Source organism: Lepidochelys kempii, chromosome 7, assembly GCF_965140285.1.
Source record: "Lepidochelys kempii isolate rLepKem1 chromosome 7, rLepKem1.hap1, whole genome shotgun sequence".
In the NCBI taxonomy this organism is placed as follows: Eukaryota; Metazoa; Chordata; order Testudines; family Cheloniidae; genus Lepidochelys; species Lepidochelys kempii.
The window spans coordinates 23,296,095-23,322,009 of NC_136386.1; the positions used below are offsets into that span (position 1 = coordinate 23,296,095).

Here is a 25,915-nt window from a genome sequence, read left to right on the forward strand (position 1 = left end):
TTCTTGTAGTGTGGGGCCCAAAACTGGACCCAGTACTCCAGATGAGGCCTCACCAATGTCGAATAGAGGGGAATGATCACATCCGTTGATCTGCTGGCAATGCCCCTACTTATACAGCCCAAATTGCCATTAGCCTTCTTGGCAACAAGGGCACACTGTTGACTCATATTCAGCTTCTCGTCCACTGTAACCCCTAGATCCTTTTCTGCAGAACTGCTGTCGAGCCACTCGGTCCCTAGTCTGTAGCGGTTCATGGGATTCTTCCGTCCTAAGTGCAGGACTCTGCACTTGTCCTTGTTGAATCTCATCAGATTTCTTTTGGCCCAATCCTCTAATTTGTCTAGGTCCCTCTGTATCCTCCAGCGTATCTACCACGCCTCCCAGTTTAGTGTCATCTGCAAACTTGCTGAGGGTGCAATCCACACCATCCTCCAGATCATTAATGAAGATAGTGACCAAAACTGGCCCCAGGACCAACCCTTGGGGCACTCCGCTTGATACCGGCTGCCAACTAGATATGGAGCCATTGATCGCTACCGGTTGAGCCCGACAATCTAGACAGCTTTCTATCCACCTTATAGTCCATTCATCCAGCCCATACTTCTTTAACTTACTAGCAAGAATACTGTGGGAGACAGTGTCAAAAGCCTCAAGGAACAACACGTCCAGTGCTTTCCCCTCATCCACAGAGCCAGTTATCTCGTCATAGAAGGCAATTAGATTAGTCAGGCATGACTTGCCCTTGGTGAATCCATGCTGACTGTACCTGATCACTTTCCTCTCCTCTAAGTGCTTCAGAATTGATTCCTTGAGGACCTGCTCCATGATTTTTCCAGGGACTGAGGTGAGGTTGACTGGCCTGTAGTTCCCTGGATCCTCCTCCTTCCATTTTTTAAAGATGGGCACTACATTAGCCTTTTTCCAGTCGTCCGGGACTTCCCCCGATCACCATGAGTTTTCAGAGATAATGGCCAATGGCTCTGCAGTCAGAAGAAACGAGAGGCCATTTCTTCAGGCAGATCAGCATGCAGAATGAAAGCAGCACAAGAGGCATTATTTGAAATATTTTATTAAAAAGCACTTCAGACAAACATCACTGCAAAATTTTTAGAAGGAAGAACTCTTGTTCTGACAAATTCAAACAAAGTTCATAAAGAAAACAGACTATTCTTAAGCATCAGCTTCAAAGAAATCAAGAGGCTTTTCCTGAGCCTAGAGCATTTTTGTAACCAAATCTAAAGGACAAGCAAAATGATGGGTCCGTGTATCCATTTCATGTACACTCAATAGAAGGGACAATAAAATGTTACAGGCATTAGGGAGCATCTTATTGCTTGCCAGCAAAGTAGGAAGATTGGGCTGTTATGCTTCATGTCTTGAAGCATCTTACCATTTAAATACTTTTCAGTCCCAATGGCGATTAACCATTAACGTTTCTCTTGCCTATTTCTCTTTCAATAATTAAGCCAACCCTTGGAAGGGTTAAAAGTTACTCCAAAGCACATGATGTGCAACAAGCTGCTTTACTTCATGTACTTTTCTTGTTGATCAGCCAAGATTTTTGCAGATGATTTGGCATCATAGAAAAGTTCATTTATTTCTTCAATGTGCTCCTTCTCAATGCTGTCTTTCCCATTAATCTTGGCTAGCAGGTTAGCTGGTGTCAGTAACTGCACAGCATACCTGCGATCAAAGAGAATAGGCTGAATTAACTGTTACAATCCAGCACGTCAGCACAAACTCCTAAAAGGGTACAAGTAACCTTGTCAGATTCCTACCAAACAGCTCTGTACCAGAAGCACAAAAGAGCAGCAGGATTCCAGGGAGTGCCCAGTGTACCTCAAAATGGGAGGACTATCACTTTTGGATTGTGTTTAAAAGCCATTCCTTGGGGGCTAGAGGTCATTGTCCAGCAACTAAGGCTCACTCTTACCCTGGGAAGGGTGTTGTGTACTATCACAGCACCTCCAGATCCAATCCTTGCAGGGTGTGAGAAAATTCCAATGGGTTCTACTTACCTTAAGGTTGTCTTGTTACCAATTTCCCCTAAATGGTTTAGGGCTTCCTCACTAATATTAATTCCCTCTATCTGGGCTCGAAGTTTTATGATCTGTGGAGATATAAGGTGGAGAAGTGAAGCTGCAGCAGTCATGTAACAGTCTGGACAGTAGCAGATACCGTGCTTGTTAATTAAATACACACACACGCACACAATGGCAGACAGGATATCCTGTTTAGAGATAAGACATGAAACAAAAATGTGATTTTCATTTCAAACATCCACAGCATCCTTTAAAACAAAAGACACCCCCCTCCCACCCCCTGCAAAAATCCTAAATACCTCTGGACTTCATTAATCATCATTGTGAAGGGCAGGGGAGGGACTGCATGGATCGGTAAAGTTTCATGATGATGTTGCAAGGCTGGTTAAGCCTACTCAGTAATTAGAAGCCTAGTATAAAGCTTATAGGGGAAAATCACTACAACCACATAGTTATTGACAACAGCAGTCTGAGTCCTGTGTACACAGAAGCACAGAGATGCCCCAGTCTCAATCATGCATACTCTAAGTCACTGCTATACAGCCCACTCCTACAAACCCTGCTTTCCCCTCAGCTGCTCACTCCACACCGTACAGTTTTTAGTCGCTTGATAAGTAAGATGGTAAAATAAATCAAAAAGTTACTTTATAAGGGTTCAAACCTGCCCCTCCCTAAAATCACTAAGAAAAATCTAATCTTTCAAGAACGGTGGCAAGCTTGTACCAGTTTGAAGATCTTTGTAAAGTTGGAGAGCGAGATTAATACCAATAAGCCTGAGTGTATAAAGCTGTAACAAAAGTGGGACAAGTCTCCCAGCAGTCCGTATTACCAGCTGAGTGATAAGGGGCAGCCTGGATAATGATGTTGTGTTGTAGTGCTGAGATAACTCTGGAACTGCGAGCCTCATATAATACAGGTATTTTTCACTTTGGCAGTTTTGTAAACAAGATATCAAGAAGAACTCGTTTAAATTAAAGCCATAAAAATGCAGCAGGGGAGTCAGGAGTGGGGGAAGAGAGAGTAAGAAAGAGAGAGGGGTTTGACACAGCAGGAAGTTGCTCTAAAAACATTACATTTTGAAGCAGCTTTTAGAATGTTACAAATTAATGTTAGATTTGAGATTTAAAAAAAAAACAAACAAAACTTGTAAAATCAACTTCACTTTTCCAAGCTTCCAGCTATTGCTACGCTCCAGAAATACACCTTGAGGTGTCAGTTAATGCCACATTAAAAAACAACTTTTATAACTTTTTAGCTTGTGAGAGGCACTGCTCTGTGACAAGAACATAAGATCAGCACACTAAACCCAGCAAATACATATAAAACTGCTGTAAAATGGAAGACGCGTTCGGGTGAGAGAGTTCAAGAACAGAAGTCCCAATTATGCAAGTACAGGTGTGACAATACATATGAGTTTAATGTTAAATGAGGGCTGGTATTTTATTGTAAAGCAAGTTTCTTCCACATCATTGTAGGATTAAGATATATGGGATTCCTTTGCTCTCAGACTAATGCTGGATAATGGAATTTGAATACAAGCTGCTAACTTACATCACTCAACAGAAATTTAAGAAGCATTTTACATATACTATAAACTACCCAGGCATAAGTGAAAGTTTTGCACGGACCATTTCTGAATCAGTCAGAAGTGAAGTTTCACTATTTTCAAAAAATGAGCTCAAAGTTCTCATGTGACCCCCTGCAAGGGCAAAAAAAATTTTTTTTAAATGCACATTGCCTCTGAAAACTGCTTTTTCCTAGCCAAAAAAAAGATACAAAAGGGGGAGAAAACCCATATAAAATTTAATTTAAAAACAAAGTGATTCCCTCCACCCCCAACCAAGGCTTGTGCGATTTTTTTTTTAAACTTAAACAGCTCGATTTGGTCATGAATGAAACTCAGTTGCGTCAGCTCCCAACCTCCTGAGGTGGAGGTCAGTCCTTAAGGTAGAATTGTCTAAGTATGGACACATTAAACATCGAGTGCCATGGTTTATTGGGCATAATCAGCAAGACTCTGTATATGGCTTTAGGAACAGCACTGTTGTGGTCTTTCCCCCACACAAGCAGGTCATGGCAATCACACAGTTCCTGCTCTACACTTCTGAGAGTGGACAGTTCATATATTATATCTTTAATCATTTAATAGGTTACAGGGATCACTTGAGGGTGTCCAATGTGATGGCACAGCACACACCAGTTTATATTTTATCAAAGTCAATTAACATTTTAATATAGTTCAACTCTACAAAAGGCAATTCAAAATACATGCTGCTGCTACCATAACATATCCTAGGAAAATGTAAGCACAATAGGAAGAAATCCAGGACAGAGTGGCAACCCTCACTGAATCTCCAGGCTTTGAGAGCAAGTCAGAACTTTAAAACTGGCTTTATAGACAGACAAAACCCAATTGTATTACTGTACCCTCTGGCCACTTCCATTGTAATCTGCACTACAGTGCTTCAGCTGTCCTTTCAGGTGCACAAAAACTATCCTGAGCATGCCTCGAAACAGCAATTCACAAAAGCCTCCTCACACCAAATGAAATGAGGTTTTGCCTCTACATTTATGTTCGATAAATGCCTCAGCTTCACCTTGGCACTTATCCAGCAGCATGAGCCCATTATCTTGTGACAATGCTCCCTGCCATTGACACTATCTCCTAAATAATACAAAGAATTGACAGGATAAACTGTAATGGCTCCTGTATCATGTCAGTTCACGCTATTGAGACGCTAATGAGGAAGATCTTTGACATGATGCATCATAATGGCACCCAAGGATTATAATCAATACACAATACATTGTGCTGGCCCACATGAAAGTCTTGAGGCATTGAGTAATGTATCACTACAACTCTTCCTGAACTCCGCCTAGGAGTGTGGGGGGAAAAAAAGGTACTGTATGCTTTTGTGAAGTTTAGAGACAGAAGTAGGATAAAGATAGAGAAAGTACATCTAGGGCAGGAGTCGCAGAAGAGCAGTCTATAGAGTTCTACAACACAACCACCCTCATCTTTAACATAGAGGTGCAGCCTGCAGAGACCAAAGGTCCCAACCCATAATGCCCCATTTCATATTAAGCAAAAAAGCACTGCACGTTGGAACCTACAGATTGTGTAAATTGCACCTCTGTATTAGAGATAAGGGCAACAACAATCCACTCCTTTTCTTGTGAGATAAGGTTTGCCTTTCAAGCCTCAGCCAATTTACCAATGCAGCCCTTTCGTGGGCAAAATTCAGACTCTACCACTCTAGTTCATCATACTGGTCAAACACACACACACACACCAAAAAACCAACCCAGAAAGGCAAGTTAGGCACCATGTCCCCAGGAGACTTCATGGCACAGAGATGGTTCTGGGAGTAAATCCTGCTGCCCAAGCAGAGATCAAATAGCTACAATGTAACATCACACGTAGGCAAGTGCTAGCTCTTACCTCTCTATAGGCTGGAATTCCAGAGACTTTTAAAGTAGTATTTAATACAGCCCTTACCTGTTTCATTTCCTGAGGCGTATACAGCATGGTTCGAATAATCATCACCCGGTCCAGAAGATCCAGTGGTATTCCGTGAGGGGACACTATATCCTCTGTGCCTCTGAAAGAGATACACGAGAGGTCAGACTCCTCATTCAGAGTTCAACACATGGGCTTGGTTTAGATCATGGGCCAGCAACCTTTCAGAAGTGGTGTGTCAAGTCTTCATTTATTCACTTTAATTTAAGGTTTCGCGTACCAGTAATACATTTTGACATTTTTTAGAAGGTCTCTCTCTATAAGTCTATATATTAAATAACTAAACTATTGTCATATGTAAAGTAAACAAGGTTTTCAAAATGTTTGAGAAGCTTCATTTAAAATTAAATGAAAATGCTGATCTTACACTGCCAGCCTGCTCAGCCCGCTGCCAGCCTTGGGTTCCATCCACCTAGGCCAGCAGCAGGCTGAGCGGGGCCTGTGGCCGGGACCCTGGCTGGCAAAGGGCTGGCAGCCAGAACCCCAGACCGGCAGCGGGCTGAACAGGGCCGGCAGCTGGGACCCCAGACCAGCAGTGGGCTGAGTGGCTCAGCCTACTGCCGGTCTGGGGTTCCGTCCGCCGGCTCCTGCCAGCCAGGGCCGTGTTCAGCCCACTGCCAGTCTGGGATCCCAGCCCTGGCCGCATAGAGTGGGTACCTACCTTCTCCCTGGTTCTAGCCCATTCTCTTTCTCTCTCTCTCTCTTTGCACTGAGCTGAGGGTGGGAGTGCACTGAGCACAGGGCTGGGGGTGAAGGAGCAGGCTGGGGGTTGGGGTGTAGGGTCTGGCCAGGAGCTAGAATGAGGGAGGGGGCTCAGGGTTGGGGTAGGAGGTTTGGGTGTGGAGTGCTTACCTGGGCAGCTCCTATTTGGTGCAGGTGGGAATGTGGGGTGGGGGTGCAGGAGCTCCCATTTGGTGCCCAGGGTGGAGGTGGGAATGTGGGGGGTTGCAAAAGTCAGGGCATAGGGTGAGGGGGGCTCGGTATGTGTGTGGGGTGCAGGAGTCAGGGCTGGGGGTGTGTGAGGAGCATGCAGGAGTCAGGGCATGGGATGGGGGGACTGGGTGTGTGTGGGGGGGTGTAAGGGTCAGGGCAGGAGGCTGGGGGGTGTAAGGGTCAGGGCAGAAGGCTGGGGGTGTGGGCTAGGGTTGTGGGGTTGCTCCAGCCCCCTGCCCAGAGAGGCTCACGGCAGGGGGCTGGAGGGGATATGCCATGATTCCACCCCCCTTCCCCAACTCTTCTCCGCCTCCTCCCCAGAGCAGCGAGCAGGCTAAGGCTCCGCTTCTCCCCTCCCTCACAAGAGCCATCTGCTGATCGGTGGCAGGGAGGGAAAGGAGGAGGGGCAGGAATCCAGCATGCTGGGAGAAGAGGTGGGGGAGGGGGGAACTTGCCTGCCCTGCAGCAGCAACTGGCAGGACCAAGATTCTTCACCCTGTGCCCGCCGGGGGGGGGGGGCGGGGGGCGGAGAAGAGTGGGCCGGGTTGGGCAGGATTTTTAATGGCAAGCTCCTGCATGCCAGGGTCCCGGCCTGGGTTCGGCAGTGGGCTGAGCAGGGCACGCGTGCCATAGGTTGCCGACCCCTGGTTTAGATATTGGCAACCGAGTCAGGCTACGATAAAACAAGCTGTGGACAGAAGGGTTTATTCTCCCACCAGGCACACTCACACAAGACATACTAACGGGAACTATGTCCATGACAAGGGGGAACAGACTCCGGAGTTTGTACGCTAAACCTGGAACAGCCTAAAATGAAAATATTCTTTCCCCTGCACTCTTAATCATTTCACACAGCAATACGGAAAGGTGGGAATTAGCTGGTGCCAGCTTCTTTATAGCTTGTTCTCATAGTGCTAGTCAGTCCCTAAAGAACATGCATACTACACCTGTCTGATATTCCCAAGTATATTGTACACGTTCCAGCAAGGAGCAAATTATTTTTGCTGTAGTGTTTAACCAATAAAGCAGAAATTATATGCAGTACTGAACATTGAGAGCATCTTCTTTGCTTAAACCAGCCATCACACTGCTCAGTTTTCCATACTATCTCCTTTATTCCCCTCACCTAGTATTGTAGTTGTTTATATTCCACATTAGTGATCCAGCAGACTGAGAGGTGCAAGGGCAAGACTGTGCATTAAGCGTACAGTATAGTCCCTAGAACTCTTCTTTTACCAGGGAAAAGTGACACCAAGGATTCTAGATCTACGAACTCCTTAGCTAACTATGACGACCTTTCAATTTCCAGACTCGGTACCAGTATTTGAATGCTTCAGGCTCCGCTCACGACCCCCTAAAGGAAGCTATTCAAAGGGTCAGCAAGAAAGTAAATTTCTGAAAACATCTCTCACTATGTTCACCAGTAGATGGCACGCTGCTTTCATATAATGCTATTCCTAGTCATATTAGGATACAGAGCCAATTGTATTATACAAATGTCTAGATACACCTCTTGATCCTGTTAAGGGCCATCTGCAGGCAGATATAAATGGGAAAGCAATTTAAAATACTTGGGTTAGTAGTATGATCTGTTAAACACTAAAGCCAATGGATTTTCAGGTATTGCCACAGTAATCTATGATCCGTTTTTAAGGCAAGAGGAAAGACATTCACTTTGTGACTTTCCACATGACAGATACCGTCACTAACATACCCTACTACCAGGTCAATTATTTAACAGTATCTGCAGTTGTGTCCTGGTGCTTGGGAATTCAATCCTTTAAACAGGCCTTCCTTGTATTTTGCAGGGTCCAAAGGAGATACAATACCAATCCTTACCTAATTCCTGGTGAGGGAAGCCATGCTTGAACCCGGTTAGTAACAACTGTTCAAACATAGGGTAAGAATCAGCTATGTGATTCCAAAAGCCATATGGTGGTACCATTTCTCTAGGTCTCCCACTCCAGGGCTGCTGTTCTTTGCACAGTTTATTTTAATATTTGTAATACAGTAGTGTCCAGAGGTCAAAGTGTGCTAGGTGCAGACCATCACACAGAAAGATATGGTCCCTCCTCAAAAGAGCTTTCCAGTTGAAGACCAGATGCATCAAGTGGATGTACCAAACACAGGGGACTGGGGAAGGGAGGACATCAAGGGTGAGATTATCTGATTACACAGAGTAGCTGTTTGCAGGTTCAATCAATTAAAACAAAATCAGTATCAATCCCTACTGGCAATTTATCTAGAAATTATCCGCTAGCAATTTACCACAGGCAACATGGTAGAAGTGCTTCTTGGAGAGATCTGAGGGAAAATAGAGTGATTTTATTGACTAGTTCAGAGTGTGAGTATGTGATAGAGTGAGTGCGCTTGTGAGAGAGATGGACTGGCTGGCATTGCTGGAGGAGCACAAGAGGCCTAGTCAATGCAATAGAACAGAAAAGTGCAAAGTGGGGGAGGGAGTAAGCTGAGAAGGGCTTTAAAGGGGAGAACAATAAGCTAAAAGTTGTTGCAGTGCAGAAACGAGAGCCAGAGAAAAGACTCAACAAGGACGGGGAAAACAAGGTCCAGGAAGATGATCTTAGCAGCAGTGTTTTGAATGTAGATGGGGGGCAGGCAGGAGATGTGTACATTAAAGGAAGCCAAAGAAGAGGGCAGTTAGAGTAGAACAAGGAAACAAACTTGCCAGTGGCAGCTGCTGAAGGGATCGAAAGGTGGGTCCCTGGAAACACGAGATGAAGAAACGATACTTCCATCTAACTCTCTAACCCAGTCATCTTTCTTTCCCTGGGGTGCAGCCCTCGAGCATTCAATGTGGCTCATGATCCATCCAGATGATCATCAGAGGTGTGTCAGCACCAAAGATGAAAGCATTCAAAGATCATAGTTCTTGGTATGGAGACAGCTAATTCTAACTCAGATGTATAATTCAATTTTAAAAACTGTACCTGATGATGCAGTTTCCTCGGTTGGAAGCAAAGATGACGATGGGAGCAATAGAAGATTCTAGTGCGCGATGCAGATATGTGAAACATTCAATATCCAGCATGTGAACCTCATCTACAAAGAGCACACCTGGGACCAGCTCTGCAATGCCTTGATCAATGTATTTATTCACCACCTTGTTTATCTCCCCTCGAAGCTTGTCTAAAAGACAGGAAAGAAAACCATTTTAGTAGTTCTGTTAGCGCTCTCTGCAGCTATGGGAAGGACCCTAAGACACTAAAGTGGGGGATGCCACTTTCCTAGCATCTTGATTCTAAACTGATATCCTATCATGAATGGGTGAGTAATTGTGATGCAAAGTCTCTGTGGGATTTGAGTCAGATTGACCCAAGTTCCCATGTTTTCTCATATGCGTAAGAGAGAGATGAAAGTATGATATAGAGTCATGTTCTGGGGGAGTTACTGTTTCTCACTTTCAGTTCTTGGAACTTGTATACAAAGCTGGCCATTTTGTAAGCACAACCCCTCATCAATGGTGTAAAAAGCAACTTGAAAAACAAAATTAAAACACAGCATGGATTCTGCAACAGAAAATTATATCTCACTAGTCTTACACTTCTTTTTCTCTATTGATGGATTCTAGGCCAGAAGGGACCACTGTGCTCATCTAGCCTGCCCTCATGCATACCTCACACCACGGAACTTCCCCAAAATAATTCCTAAAGCAGATCTTTTAGAAAAATATTTGATTTGAAAATTGTCAGTGATGGAGAATCCACCACAACCCCAGGTAAGTTGCTCCAATGATAAACGACTCTCACTGTTTTAAAAATGCCTTATTTCTAGTCTGAATTTGTCTAGCTTCAACTTCCAGCTGTTGGACCTCGTTATATCTTTGTCTGCTACACTGAAGGACCCATTATCAAGTATTTGTCTCCATGTCAGTACTTATTGCCTATGCTCAAGTCACCACTCAATCTTCTCTTTGCTAAGCTAACCAGACTGAGCTCCTTGAGTCTATCATTATAAAGCATGTTTTCCAATCATTTGACCGTTCCTGTGACTCTTCTCTGAACCCTTTCCAATTTATCAATATTCTTCTCGATTTATAAAAACTAGGACTGGACACAATACTCCAGCAGCAGTCGCACCAGTGCTAAATACAGAGATAAAATAACCTCTCTACCCCTACTTGAGATTCCTGTTTATGCATCCAAGGATCACATCAGCCCTTTTGCCCAGAGGGTCACACTGGGGTCTCAAGTTCAGCTGATTACCCACCAAAAAGCTTTTGACAAGATCCCACACAAGAGGCTACTAAAGAAGCCAATTAGCCATGGGGTGACAGGCAAAGTATTGTCAAGAATCAAAAACTGGCTAGGACACACAAACCAAAGAATAAGGTTAAATGGTCAAAGTTCATCATGGCAAAAGATTAAACTTTTGTACTAGGTTCAGCATTTAAAATAATTAATGATCTGGAGAGGGGGTGGTGAGTAATGAGGTAACAAAATTTGCAGATGACAAAGTCCAGAGAGGACTAGGAGGAACTTCTGAGGACCTAACCAAGCTAGGAGAATGGGCAACATGATGGTAAGAAAAGTTCAATGTCCATAAATGCAAAGCAATGGACATTGTAGGGAAAAATTTGAACTACTTTATGCTTTACAATGTTTTTAAATTCACTTTTATCAACTCAGGAAAGGGACCTGGGTGTTGTCATGGACAGACCAAAGATCTCTGCCCAATCTTTAGTGGGGGAAAAAAAAACACTAAACAAGATGAAGAATGCACAAGGGATGGGATGGAGAATAATACAGAAAATATTAAGTCATTATATAAATCAATGCTGCAGCCTCATCTGAAATAATGTGGAGTATTGGTCATTCTGTCTCAAAAAGGATATTGCAAAATGAAGACAGGGGTCAAAGAAGTGTGATGAGAATGATTAAGGGCACAGAAATCTCATGTGAAGAGAGATTAAAAGGACTAGTTGATTTACCTACAGAGATGAACAACAGGGGACATTAGACTGGGAACTTTTGTTCTATTTGTATTGTAATACAAGACAGTCAATGAAATTAAAGGTGGCAAATTCAAAAATAATATACCATATCTCCACACAACATGCAATTAGGCTATAGAACTCCTTGCCACATGAAGTTCTTGAGGCTAAGAACTTAGCAAGATTCAAGAAGGGCAGGACACGTACATAGATATAAAAAACAGAGTTAAAATTAATGCTAAATTTTTAGAAGGAATACGAAATTTCATACTTCAGGGATTAAGCCAATCTCTAACTATAAGAGATCAGCAATGATAGGCTGGTCAGGGCAGATTACCCCACATCTGCCTACTGCAGGATTCTTGCATTTTCCTCTGAAGCATCTGGTACTGACCACTGTCAGACAGGATACTGGATAAGACTGACCTCAGGTCTGATCCAGTATAAAATTGCTCTCTTCCCAATTTCAATGTTTCCACAATACCCATTGTTTTCTATCTCACATTTATACATTCCACAGTTAAAACACACTGAGGCATCAGACTGTGAGAGTGCAAGAAGAATTCTGTTATTCATCTAAGTATAAGCATCATCATCTGCATGAAGGCCAAGTTCTTAGTACTTTCAACTAGGATAGTTCTCCTACTTGCATAGCTTGTGAGGAACTCTGACCATGTTCCCAAGCGTGACTGGAAGGAAAACTAAATACTGCTGGTTTATTTTAACGTAACATTTGAGTATAAGCAAAAATATAATTCCTTAGCTTTTTGAACATATGGATCTCAAAGCTGTGCAAGATGTTACATATAGTCTGACTTTAGAATATGGAAGGTGATCTCTGCAAGAGGTGGAATACTTCAAAAGAGCATCATTCAATTTTAGTATTGAAACAGACTTTGACCTGAATTTAAGTAAGATACTTGTTGAAGCACCTTTTCTTTCAAAGCAAAAAGGACAGAAGATTTTTACTGTAGGTATTTTTCCTTCTGTGATTTGTAGGTAAGAAGAGAATCAGTTCCACTTATAACACCCATATTAAAGTGCATGGGCTGTTGCTATAGGTGAATCAATGCCACACAGAACCACTCAACAGTGATCCTTTCACAGCCATTTTGCTACTTTGCAAAACTATTGTACAGTTGCATAATATGAGAAAGGTAGCACACTCCAAGGTGAAAGAAGAATTTAGTTCTAGAATTGTATTGGTTTGTTCCTTCATGGAATGTTTGGGTCCCCTACCATATCAAGTGGCACCATTTTGAAAGAACAGGGAGATATATCCTAGTGTCCTGACTAACTTTCACTCTCAATAAAATGGGCTCCAATGTCTTAAGCAACATATGGGATATTATTATTTGGACAACGGTGCTGCATTTGATTCCAGTCACTGCACTGCTGGCACCTAACTTGTGACTTTCTGAAGTATTCTGAAATAATTCACCATTAGAGTTGCTACATAAATTCAGTTCTTTCAACTCCTTGTCTAGTAGGCATATGTATAGCTTATGTTGAGGGTTAAGATGTGGTGCAAGCAATTTTTATACCTGTAATTTCAGTTTTTTTAGGCTTCATCAATTGTCCCATCATGGAAAGGATGTCCTGCCCACCCTAGAAAAAGCAAAGTTAGAGATCAACAATTTCTCCTTCCTGTGCTGTTGCTCAATGCACCAGGTTTGATATGGACCAGGCTATTATAGACGGTAGGGTTTTACACCTTTAGGATACAAAGTTGAATAATCATTTATTTGGGGTCCTTTGTAATATTTTAGCTCCAACAATGGCCGATTCTGTTTCTAATCCAACTGTCCAACTCATTATCACGTCACTGCCTTGGGATTCCAAATTTATCCTTTTTTAGTTAAAAGAATGCCTCTTCACTCCCTTTTTAGGTCTGGACTTGAGAGAGAACAGTGAGAGAGCTCAAAGTTTAACACCCTTTCCTACAGCATTGTCAATTTCCCTCCTCACACAAATAGAACTGATCAGAGAGCAGAAAGGCTGGAGCTGCCTGTTTGGACTGTGAGTATTCAACTTTCCAACAGATGGATGGTTGTGTTGGGATTTTAAGACTTTTACTCCCTTATTTTTGTAGGGTGAGTCTAGTGGGGTTTTTTTTGTTTATAAGGGAGATTATTTTGAAATAAGTAGATCAAGGGGCTGGAGTGTCAAATTGTGGGTATGTCAATCTTGGGAGTGTTGCTTCACGTATAGAACCTATATGAATTTTTATTTTTATTTTTTTTAAAGTCACTGTCCGTATACAGCACAGCTTGACAAAGTGGTGACCTCCCAATACTGGGGAAAAGAGGAAAAAACACTCCCTATACAAAAAGTTTGCTACTGTAGAAAGCTTAAGGTGCTACTGCAAGTAACTGGGGAGTATATTAAGTTACTAAACATTTCTAAAGGATACAGGGGCACTTACAGAAATTACACTGAAGTCAGACAAGCAAAGATCATTTATCAAAGTGTTCGCAGTTCCCATTTCATGGCCGATGAAACAATAAACTACAGAGCAAAGGAAGTTAATGTGTATCCAGAACATTTTAAAAAATAAAAACAATGCAGACCTGCTGGTTGCTACCAGTTCATGTCTAAGTATTGAGGATGGAAAGTAACCTACTCTTCATGTGGTGATGGGAATAGCTCCATATAAAAACCTCGTATTAGCTTCAGCCCCTAGGTTTTTTGGTTAGTTAGGGTCTTTTTTGGCACAGATTATGCTTTAGCTTCTAGTGCAGCGGTTCCCCGACGTCTTTTGAGGAACCCATCCTTGTGATGTATTTGGTTGGTACCCCCTTCTCCTGGTATTCTCTGGTACTATGCTCTGACACTTTTTTCTACAATTGCTCATTCTTGCACCTCTTTTGCTTTGCCCCCTTTCTCACTTGCTGCTATTCTTTTTTCTTTCTGTCCTTTGTTCATGTTCTCATTTTTTCTTGTTTTTTGTGGCCCCTGGCTATTCCTTCACTCACCAGAAAGCTACTTGCTGGATGGGATGAAGAGCATCTACCAATGTGTCTGTGGGGCTGTGAAATGTACTCTTGCTGGCAAGAGTTTCAAGAGCAGATACACAAAGACTGAGCAAGCAAATTGCTCCCTGAACGTTTATGGAGCTGGTTCTGTGGCCAGGAACTGCAGGAAAAGGGAGAGAAGATGGGTTTCAAGGTGCTACCTACTGTTTTTTCAATAGTGGCATGTTTTCAGTGGAGTGAGCAGAACCCACAGCCTGCAGCATGCCCCATCCTCACTGCTTCTCATCCTTTCCCCACATGCCCTTGGGTTAGTCTGGTACCCATCCTCAGGCTAAAACAGTTTTTTGCACAGATTTAGTCTCTAGAGTCAAGTACCTGAGGTCTAGCATTGGCCACATCCAGGTCATGAAGGGTGACATCCTGAATAATTTCTTTTTTCTTGTGTACATCGCCCTTTGGCAAGGGGACGTACTCTTCAGCTTCAAGGTCAAATTCTGTGGCATAAGTATCACATCTGCCTTGCCTCTGTGGAAAAGGGTTGGTGGAGGAGTGGAGGAGGAGAAGAGAGGTAGAGGGGGAAGAGAAACACACGTATACAGTTAGTTTCATTGCCAAGACCTTGAGTGACATATAGTTGATAAAGGGCTTGGTTCACAATTCCAGTCCTGACAAGCTTTGGTTGACACTTCAGAATATGCCTTGTTCCCCGCTTAGCAACATGCATATTCTATCTACTGATCAAGGCTCAAAAACCCTGTTAAAAAACACCTGATATTTTCCCACTGAATATTCCACCTCCCTCTGCTCTTCTTTTAACTGTATGCAATTTCTGCTAAAGGACAAATCCAGCAGATTAACTAGAGATTGGGAGAACTGTTCAAGACTTCTTTGTAGGTGGGTGATTTATTATACGATACGAAATATTATGCTCATCCATTAAACAGCAAGTATCACTGTACACTACATTTTAAATCAGATATAAAAAGAATGCTAACTAATGCGGTATTCCCTTCTACATGCATACATCTTGTGGAGAAAATATCAGAGATAAAAGAAAGATTAAATACACTGCATATTTCAGTTTGAGAATGACTAAAGTTGTTTGGATTTTTTCCCTCCCTTTTGAAAAGATGTCTTGGTCTTAAAGGTTAAAGGAAAGAAAGCTCATCTCAGACAGCTGCAGGGATGGCTTCCTTGCCAAGATGACCTTAATTGTGAACTGGATGACCACCCTGTCTTGAGGCAGGAGGAATGTCTCCCTCCACAGCAGCGAAGTCCCGGGCCTTTCTTTTACACAGTCTTATCCAGCTTGCCCAAGCCAAATAAGGTTAATAGGTCACAGGGCCTTTGGCAGAGGTGACACTGGAAGTTCTTTGAGTACACAAAGCAGGGTAACAGTCAAGTCATGTTTTGGCTTTACCTTGACAGCTCCACTGTTTGCTTCAATGTAAATCACATCCCCGGCTTCCACTCGCTCCTTCTGTAAACTTTCAAAGATGCTGGGGTCCAACTGGAGACAAACAACATGGGAGATTAGACAGTTCCATTGTATTGCAGAATGAGCATGAAACGAGAGATTTAAACCAAAGCTTGTTAGACAGTCAGACAAAATAAGTTAACATTTCACAAAGTTGAAAATTCTGAGGTTCAATTCAATCTTTAGGGCAAGACCTAGAACAGGCTGCACAAAGGGTATTGTAAAATTTCCTTATTCACTTCCCCTTCTATTTGAGCAAGAGGCTTTTTGACTAAGCCATATTTACTATTTTACTTAACTTTTATTTACAGAGGGTATTTAAACTTTTCTTGCCTACTCTGTTTTTCTGATGAATTAATGTTATAATACAAATTGCATTATGCCAAGTTGTGAGGATGCTGGTATATATCAGGAAGAGGATGCCTTACATTTCATACTGATATACTCTTTGTTCTCAGGGTGCAGTGCTTTTCTTGGCTGCTAGTCAAACCCTATAAAGGGCTAGCTGTTAGTTCTGGAATAAACTGCACCTGTTGACCACTCAAAAGTCTTTTTATGTTTTTATGGAGTGATGTGACCCTTTTATTCATAGTCTCAGACTTTAAGGTCAGAAGGGACCATCGCGATTACTGACCTTTTGTTCTCTTTCCTACATGCAGTTACTAAATGAGCAAGGTGGAAGCCAGAACATGGCATGTGCTTTTGTTTTTTTTGCGTGGATGGTTCATTTACTTCCACTAAGGATTCTCTTATTTTGCATCTTCAAAATGAACAAAGAGAAGACAATACGTGCTAAACAGCAGAGATGCTGCTGTAAATTCTCTTATCGCCATTTTATATACTGTATAAGGAAGGAAAACTGAGGTACAGATTAAGTGACTTGTCTACAGAAACAAAGGGAGTCAGGGTCTGACTTAGGAACAGAACTGGGTTTTTGGCTCCCAGCCACATGTTCAGACCACTGGACCTTCCTCCTTAACATAAAAAGGAGGCAAGGAACATATGAAATAATATACACTAATACAGGCAAGATTTCAAGAAGCTATCTTCCAATATTCAGGTGGAGTACCAATTTTTTTTTAAAAAAGTGTTTTCTTGTGTATTTAATTGTTGTTATAAATATGGAGCTGTAGTTGGGGTCAAGCTCAGCATCACATACCAGAAAAATGTGCTGCCCTGGAGAGGCAGATCCATTTGGCTCCCGAGTTCAGTCCTTTATTCCATGGGGCTGGTAATGCTATCAAAGTGGCACACTCAGGCATTTCTTGCAGTCTGAGCTATCCTTTGAGCTGTCTGAAGGTGTGTGTTTGGTGGGGAAAGTTAGGGGGAAATGGCAGTTTTCAGAGGACCCCTGGATCAACAAATCCCCCTGTAGCTGAACACAGAAGGTTATCTGAAGTTAAGTCTTTAAAGTACTAGTAAGAGACCCAAGAGTAATATTTCTATATAATATGAACAGGTCAACTTGTTTACTACCAGTACGCAGGTGACAGGGGGAAGAAATGGGCTATTTTTAACTTTATTTGGTACTGGGCTAGAGATAACAAAATTAGGTAAGATGGGAACAAATGGTGCAAGGATGCATATCTGGGACATGGAATGACATGCCAGAGAATTTATCATATATACCTTCAGCTGCTTTGTTCCTTTTGCTGTTTTGAGTCCTATAATTACATGGCTAATAGTTTTGCCATATCCACCCATCGGGTTCTCAGTCTCGCATGGAGTTAATTCTGTGACTTCACCTTCATAAACTTCCTTGGTCTCTTTTATCCTCAATCCTACAAGAAATAGTTTAGATGAATTGCAGTGTTTAAATGAGTGGCCATTTACATTTAATTATTCTTGACTCTCACCATCTAGAAGTCATTCTGGCCAATGTCTATAAACTTGAGAGCATTGAGGGTGTTTACATACTACAATGTACTTCATGGCAATTCCCTACTTTGGAAACTAGAAAATAAAATTAATACCTTGTTGTTGTTTTTTTTAATATTAGTAGGAAAGAAAATTGATCCCCAGGTCACTTAATTGGAAAGCTAAGGACATTCATGCAGTTTAAGCCAAAATCCTGACCAACAGTGATGGTATTAGGGACACTAAGATTTTAAAAACCAATGCCTTCATGTAACTTTAGAGATTCTAGTAACAAAAAGAAAAGGAGTACTTGTGGCACCTTAGAGACTAACAAATTTATTTGAGCATAAGCTTTCGTGAGCTCACTTCATCAGATGTAACAAAGTTAAAGGTAAAAATGCATGTTAACTATTTTATTTTAAAGAGATTCTGACAGAGGTTAATGTTTAACATTTAAAGTGTTTGTTTTTTAAATTAATATATTATAGCCAAAGATGGACCACATATATTATTAAGAGACCTCTGGTGGTGTGCAAAATTCAAACCACTCCTGGATTTCTGACAGTAGAGCCCCTTTAGAGATATGCAGACTTTTCTAGTCTGTGTACTTCTCTAGGACTCCCATTACCATAGTATCTATTACAGTAACTCCTCACTTAACGTTGTAGTTATGTTCCTGAAAAATGTGACTTTAAGTGAAACGATGTTAAGCAAATCCAATTTCCCCATAAGAATTAATGTAAATAGGGGGGGTTAGGTTCCAGAGAAAATTTATTGCCAGACAAAAGGCATTATATACATTTTAAATAATCCATTTAATGTAGGTATTAAACAGGCTGGCAGTCCCCCATCAGCTCCCCTACACACCGCCTCCAGTGCCTCCCGCCCGCCGGCGGATCCCATGGATCAGCGCCTTCCTCTTGCTCCCCCGTCTCCTGCCCGCGGCAATCAGCTATCTTGCAGCATTCAGGCTGGGGGGAGGAGAGAGGATGCGGTGCACAGCCTTCCCCCTCCCTCCCCTGTCTCCTGCAATCAGCTGGTTTGTGGCATTCAGGAGGCAAGGGGGAGGCTGCGCGCAGCCCCCTTGCTCCTCCCCCCAGCCTCCTGAAGGCAGCAAGTCAGCTGATTGTCATGGGTAGGAGGCGGGGGGAGCAGGGAGAAGGCGCTGATCTGTGGGGTCCACCAGCGGGGGGGATGCGGTGGGGGGGAGGGGGCCTGTTGCCAGCTCATTATAGGGGAGCATTGCACAACTTTCAATGGGCATGTTCTGTAATGGAGCAGGGATGTAACATTGAAACAATGTTAAGCAAGAGGACGTTAAGTGAGGGGTTACTGTACTCCCTCTATGGCCATCTATAATCAAATCTTTAATTTATATTTTAAATTTCTAAATATGGGGTGGAGAGAGTTTTATGGTCAGATTATCCTAAGAATAAACACCACTACTACTATTGTGCAAAGGTTCCAACTACATGAAAGTTCAAAGAATCCACTCCTCAACAGGCACTGTAAAATACATATGTTATGAGGTTCATGCACCATCCCAAAAACAACAAGTGGACTGTATTGAGATACAAGGGAACTCATTCTGTACACGACTGGAGGTCACCAGAACCCTATAAAAGTTCCCTTGTTTTGTAGCTTTACATTTTGCAGCTTTACATTTTGCTTTGAAATAAATACATGGATCAGACACTTCACCAGTAATCTTGAGTTGCTGATGGCGGGGGATATAATTTTGACAAAAATAATATGGGTCTGTCTCCCCCTGCTGGTCTCGTATTAAGAATGGGATTTTTAAAGTAAGACATAAATGTGAATTGAAGAGTTTGATAATTTTCAGTGGAATTGTTAGTTTATCTTTGTTGTGAAATACCCTGCAATACACATCACATAGAATATAATTTCAGAAATTTAACATTTCTATATAGTGTCTTGGGTGTGCCTTAACAGAGAAATTAACAAGTCTCTGCTTTGAACACCTTATTATTTAAGTAACATGAAATGATGCAGGGAAGATAGCATATCACAGAAATTTACAGCTAATGGTGGTTGCTCTAGCCAATGGTATGAATTGTTTATTATTGCTCTGTCATAAATATAAAGGGAAGGGTAAACCCCTTTGAAATCCCTCCTGGCCAGGGGAAAGCTCCTCTCACCTGTAAAGGGTTAAGAAGCTAAAGGTAACCTTGCTGGCACCTGACCAAAATGACCAATGAGGAGACAAGATACTTTCAAAAGCTGGGAGGAGGGAGAGAAACAAAGGGTCTGTGTCTGTCTGTAGTCGTCTTGGCCGGGGATAGACCAGGAATGGAGTCTTAGAACTTTTAGTAAGTAATCTAGCTAGGTATGTGTTAGATTATGATTTCTTTAAATGGCTGAGAAAAGAATTGTGCTGAATAGAATAACTATTTCTGTCTGTGTATCTTTTTTGTAACTTAAGGTTTTGCCTAGAGGGGTTCTCTATGTTTTTGAATCTAATTACCCTGTAAGATATCTACCATCCTGATTTTACAGGGGGGATTTCTTTATTTCTATTTACTTCTATTTTTTATTAAAAGTCCTCTTGTAAAACACTGAATGCTTTTTCATTGTCTCAGATCCAAGGGTTTGGGTCTGTGGTCACCTATGCAAATTGGTGAGGCTTTTTATCCAACATTTCCCAGGAAAGGGGGGGTGCAAGTGTTGGGAGGATTGTTCATTGTTCTTAAGATCCAAGGGTCTGGGTCTGTAGTCACCTAGGCAAATTGGTGAGGCTTTTTACCAAACCTTGTCCAGGAAGTGGGGTGCAAGGTTTTGGGAAGTATTTTGGGGGGAAGGACGCGTCCAAACAGCTCTTCCCCAGTAACCAGTATTAGTTTGGTGGTGGTAGCGGCCAGTCCAAGGATAACGGATGTAATATTTTGTACCTTGGGGAAGTTTTGACCTAAGCTGGTAAAGATAAGCTTAGGAGGTTTTCCATGCAGGTCCCCACATCTGTACCCTAGAGTTCAGAGTTGGGGAGGAACCTTGACATGCTCCTTAGTTGTTAGAGATTTTAATTGGTTGTAGTAGGAGCAAGGTTTATTTTAGGCAAGAGGCAAATTTGGAGTTTAGATATGAAGATGATCTAGGTCAAAGAGCTCTCTAATGGAGGTATTTCCTGCAGTTATATTCAGATGCATGATTCCAGAAATGGAACTTATGGGGTCCTGTATTTATTGGCTTAACAGTACTAAGAGGAGTAAAATTTTGTTTGCCACGTAAGCAAGTATAGGTTGGAGACATAAGGAATAAATATACTGTTTAAGCAGTGGCTATTTTAAGAGAGATTTTTGACTGTAACTGTGCTTTAACATATTCTGTCAATATCTTTGCCAAATGCTAATAAGCTCTGTACAGGATTAACATCTGTGCTACTTTTTTTTTTTTAAATCAGAGGACAGAATTGCCCTATAATCTTCTAGTCCCAGTACATCTTGTCTTTTTATGTCTTTTATGAACCATAAGCTCTCCACAGCAGAGACTGCCTGTCTTGATGAGTCCTGAACAGCACCAAGCACATGTCAGACCCTGATAATAACTCTAGTATTAAGCAAAAAGAAAAGGAGGACTTGTGGCACCTTAGAGACTAACCAATTTATTTGAGCATGAGCTTTCGTGAAGTGAGCTGTAGCTCACGAAAGCTCATGCTCAAATAAATTGGTTAGTCTCTAAGGTGCCACAAGTCCTCCTTTTCTTTTTGCGAATACAGACTAACACGGCTGTTCCTCTGAAATCTAGTATTAAGGAATCCTGACAATAATAATTCTGACAGAGAGCACCTTCAATATGGCAAAGAAAACAATCTAAACGAGAGATGGGACCCACACTGGGTACATTGTTAGGAAGCATGTCAATGAGCAGGGCCCAGAACAATTGGAGAATCTGATGCACTAGTGGCTGTCCGTACGGGTACTGTCCCCAAACACAGCAGACTCTTGCTGCATCCAAGAATAAGAAACCCTGTGAATGAGACTCGGGTATTTGACTGTTAGTCAGAATCATTTCAATAATACTGCAGTGGCTAAACCAACTGAAAGTGCTATGCATGAGATGTATAACAGGCCACACATGTTGCGACCTGCTATGTGAAGAATCACATGACATAGCACACAGTAAGTATCAGGATCACAGTGAGACTTGAGACAAGTTGCTCCTACACCTAAGAAGTGTTATCTTACAGTCATCACATGCCTTGCATTGGGGTTATTCCAATTAGAAAACAAAACCCTTTTCTGAAAACATGCACTAGAAATTCCTTTTTATGACAATGAAAGTAAAAAATTAGATCTGAGCATGACTGAAAAGTGTTTATTTCATGTAAAACAGGGGCTTATTATTAGTCCTTTAAAATATGTTTGGATTTTTTGTAAGTGGTGTTAAAAGAAACAAATCTCCCCAAAGGAATGTTTTACAATAACTTGCATTAGGTAAATCTGACATGGAATTCAACAAAAGGGAATAGAAGAATCTCAGTCTTTCACTAGCACCACTCTTCGTTTAAAAGCATCCGTGTGCTGACCCGCAGGGAATGTGAAGCACCAACAATGTGGTTGGCTGTTAACTAGAGGGAGTTAAATTACTGCTATCTCTAGGAATGACAATATGGAGACAGGTTTCATCTGCTGGTTCAAGTTTCCAAAGCTCTGACAAGGAATTTCATCACATCAAGGAAATACTGTAGACTGCTCTCTCTCATCTCTGATCTCCCTCCTCGCAAACTCTGCCAACCTAACGGTAACTTACAGATTAGACTGCTGAAAATTGCTTTTTTATAGAAATCAATGGGACACTTTTGTTTGGTTGCAGGCTTGAGAGAGATACTTCACCAAATACCTAGCTGAAGTCCATGGTGAATCACTACATAGAAGCCATGGAAATTAACTGATGCTGTGTTCAGACTGAAAACAATTAGGCTATCTTTATGTAATCCAAATGCATCCAAGGGAAATTTTTGACTGACTTTATCAGTTGTCAGTAGCAATCATATAAAAGTAATATAAGAAGATTAATTTAAAGACTCAATGATCTTTTGTTGCAAATTTAACTTTGTTCTTTCAGATAAAATGAAACCCAGACAATTCAAGTTAATTTCCTCTTTAATTCTAGAATGCATTTACCACTTAATAAGATACTCATCTTACTAGCATGGAACATTTTCTTGTGCTCACTTAGAATAAAATGTCAGGCAAAGTACTGATATGTAGGAGACTTAGGTTTAAGTTTTTGGCTAGCAAGGATTGAGAATGTTGTCAAGAGAAAAAGAGGAGCATTTCCCTCTCTACAAAACGCTCCAGACTTAAGACTCATGTTGACAGATTCTAAAGAGAATTTTTTTCTCACTTTGTCCAGCAACAATATGCAGGAACAGGAGAACATCCTGGAGGACAAGGCAAGAGAATGGAAAAGTTTTCCCCGCCACAACCTTGGAAGGGAGATGAACTGGAATAACTGAGGTGACAAAGACATGAACACTGCATTAAGTTTCAAAGTGCAGAAAACCCATACTGACTCAGCTAAGATGAGGAACAAGACCAAATGAAACATGGCTAGAAGAACATTGAAAACTGGAGCATGAAAACATGGCCCCTCACCAGAACTACGGAAAAAAGCTAGTGTTCTGTTGTTCAATTTTTTTTTTATTTTTTTAAAAACCCAAACATAAACACTTTACTCTTCTTCTATTTTAACACTTACCTATAGCTCTTCTGAAATTTTCCATCAGGACTTCTGTCTTCTTGATCTCGGTGGAGTATACCTCACTTCCAACCATAGGACAAAACGGAACCTTGCTTCCCAACTCTTGAGCAATAGCTAGAGCCAAAGCAGTCTATAAAAATTCGAGAGACTGAACTATTACACACTTAAAAATTCTCATGAGAAATAATTGTATAATGACTAAAAGATCTTGTGGAAAAGACGATTGCCACTCCAGAAGGTTAAAATACTTTACTCATTAAATCACCTTTTGTCCAAGAATCTGTAAGTGCTTTAAAAATATTCTTTTAAGCCGCACAGTGCTCAATTTTATAAATAGAGCACTACAAGTGCCTCCAATGAGATGATGGAATAATGAGAAGTGGAACCTAGGAATCCTGACTCCCAGGTCCTATGTTCTTACCCACTCTACTTTCTCATATACAACTGTTGCACTTTCCCCTTACATCATGGCTTTTATCCAAGGATTATAAAGCACTGCCAAAAAACACTTCAAGCTAGTCATAAAACAGTTTAGTAGTATTGGGCCGTGTCTTTTTAACATTCAGTATGAAAGGTGTTAAGACTTGTAAAGTGCAAAAAACAAAAGTTTAAATGCTTTTAAAACCCCAAATTTATATGTTTAAGAAGACCTTTCTTTAAAAATCACACACTTCATATTACCTTTTCATTCACTCATGTACGCAAAGTGGTTTTTACAATGTTGGCACTAGAACGGGACACTGCCACCGCATGCTCATAACATGGCAAAATACAATTTGGAGCAAGGATCAATACTGGCTCAACTTTGGCTCAAGTTTATACTTAAAAAAAGTTCCAGTAACTGGAGAAGGTATCTGTTGAAATTGTTACTAGGAAATATTTGACCCCACTATATTTAAGATAGAGTAGTAGAGAACAGCTTCAGCACTGAGAAGAAAGACAATACCTTGCCAGTTCCAGGAGGTCCTGCCAACAGCACAGCTCTACCAGCCATTTTCTTGCTTTTGATCAATTCCACTATAACACCACAAGCCTATAAATTAAAGAAATTAATTTAGATATTTATCAGAACACCTAAAGATTACTAAAGGAGCATTCTCAACCAGTTTAGACACAATAATACTTTTACACTGCCAGAGCACCTTTCATTGCAGAGGAACCCACCGTGCTTAATAAGAATTACCACTCATAACACCATTAAGATTAAGTGTGATCTCAGTAATAAATGGCGAAACTCAGGCAGAGACAGAAGTGATTTCCCCAAATCAATGAAAATCTGTGGCAGAAGTACAAACAGAGCCCAGGAGTTCTGACATTTTACTGTAAACGCAAACTTCTTACATGTACCTATAAGCGTTTGAGACTGGAGTGGCTCTTAAAACATTTAGGGTATAAAGAAAGACACATGAGAGCGTGGTCCAGTGGATAAGACATGGGTCTCAGAGTTAGCAGATCTGGGTTCCACCCAAGTTATGCTAATGAGCTGCCGTGGGACCTTGGGCAAGTCACTGTGCCTCTCTGTGCCTCAGTTTCCCCACCAGAAGAAACAGATGACGGCACCAATCTTCTGTTGTTAAAGTGCTTTGACACCTGTGGATGCGTAGGGCTATACGGGTGAGCTGCCACAGCGGAGGTTCGACTGAGGAGCCTGCAGGGCGCATGGAACTGGAGTTTTACCAGCGAGCCCACAGGAGAGACAAAGGTTTAAGTAGCTGGACTGTGGCCCCCCCCCCCCCAGGTGGCCGCGGGAGGGGGCCGAACAAGTAGCCCCGGCAGGGGCCCCACGAAGCAGCCGGGCCGGACATTTCAACGCCCAGCTGGTGGTTTCGGCGCCAGCGCGGGTAAGGGATGGGGCCCTGCGCGAGGGGGCGGGATGCGCAAACGGGCAGCAGAGCCTCGCCGCTCAGCCACGGGGGCGCTTTCTGCCTTCTGGGCACCCCCGCTCCCATCCCGGCCTCCTGTGGGCCGGGGCCTCTCACCTCCCGGGCGTTCTCCTGCCCCACCAGCCCGGCCCCCGCCGGCTTGGCCGCGCCGCTCTCATCCAGCCCCAGCCCCTTCACGTGGCTGTGCGCGGCGATGCGCTGCGTCTTCGACGTGCTCTTCACCTCCTCGATCTTCATCTTCACGGGCTCGGGGCTGCGGGGCAGACACTGGGCGGCAACTCCCTCCGCTCCAGACGGGCGCGGGTAACATGCGGCCCGCGCGTTACCAAGGCTCCCGGCGCCTGGCTAGCCAATCCCGCCCTCTACCTTGCCATTGGCCAGCGCCGCACGATCCTCACTGCTTATTGGAGAGGGCATGTGTCTGTTACTGGGAAGGCTTGAGACAGCCCGCCCATCCACTTCCACTTGCGCTCTTAATAGAGGTTCCGGCTTCGCCCGCTTGCTCTGGAGCTATTGGGCCGGGACAAGGCAGCCTCTGTAGGGCCCAGTCAAGTCT

At 42.4% G+C, this 25,915-nt stretch overlaps 1 protein-coding gene across 1 annotated transcript; it reads right to left on the bottom strand.

The window, feature by feature from the left end:
* Positions 1 to 25,715, bottom strand: RUVBL1 (RuvB like AAA ATPase 1). The gene is made up of 11 exons (XM_073351379.2): positions 25,456 to 25,715; positions 24,423 to 24,509; positions 23,474 to 23,606; positions 17,528 to 17,679; positions 15,842 to 15,931; positions 14,797 to 14,946; positions 12,991 to 13,054; positions 9,444 to 9,642; positions 5,542 to 5,644; positions 2,019 to 2,110; positions 1 to 1,683 (listed from the first exon to the last, which is right to left on the bottom strand). The coding sequence occupies exons 1-11, from the start codon at positions 25,594 to 25,596 to the stop codon at positions 1,524 to 1,526; spliced, it is 1,371 nt and encodes a 456-aa protein (XP_073207480.1). The 5' UTR covers positions 25,597 to 25,715; the 3' UTR covers positions 1 to 1,523.
* Positions 25,716 to 25,915: the final 200 nt, after the last annotated feature.

Bases quoted from the DNA above. Each gene is read 5' to 3' on its own strand.
- RUVBL1 (XM_073351379.2), bottom strand. From the start codon at position 25,596: ATGAAGATCGAGGAGGTGAAGAGCACGTCGAAGACGCAGCGCATCGCC. The intron at 14,947-15,841 runs GTAAAGCCAAAA...CCTTTTCCACAG, and splicing joins CAAACAGTGGAGCTGTCAAG to AGGCAAGGCAGATGTGATAC. The intron at 9,643-12,990 runs GTATAAAAATTG...CCTGTCTTTTAG, and splicing joins TAAAAAAACTGAAATTACAG to ACAAGCTTCGAGGGGAGATA.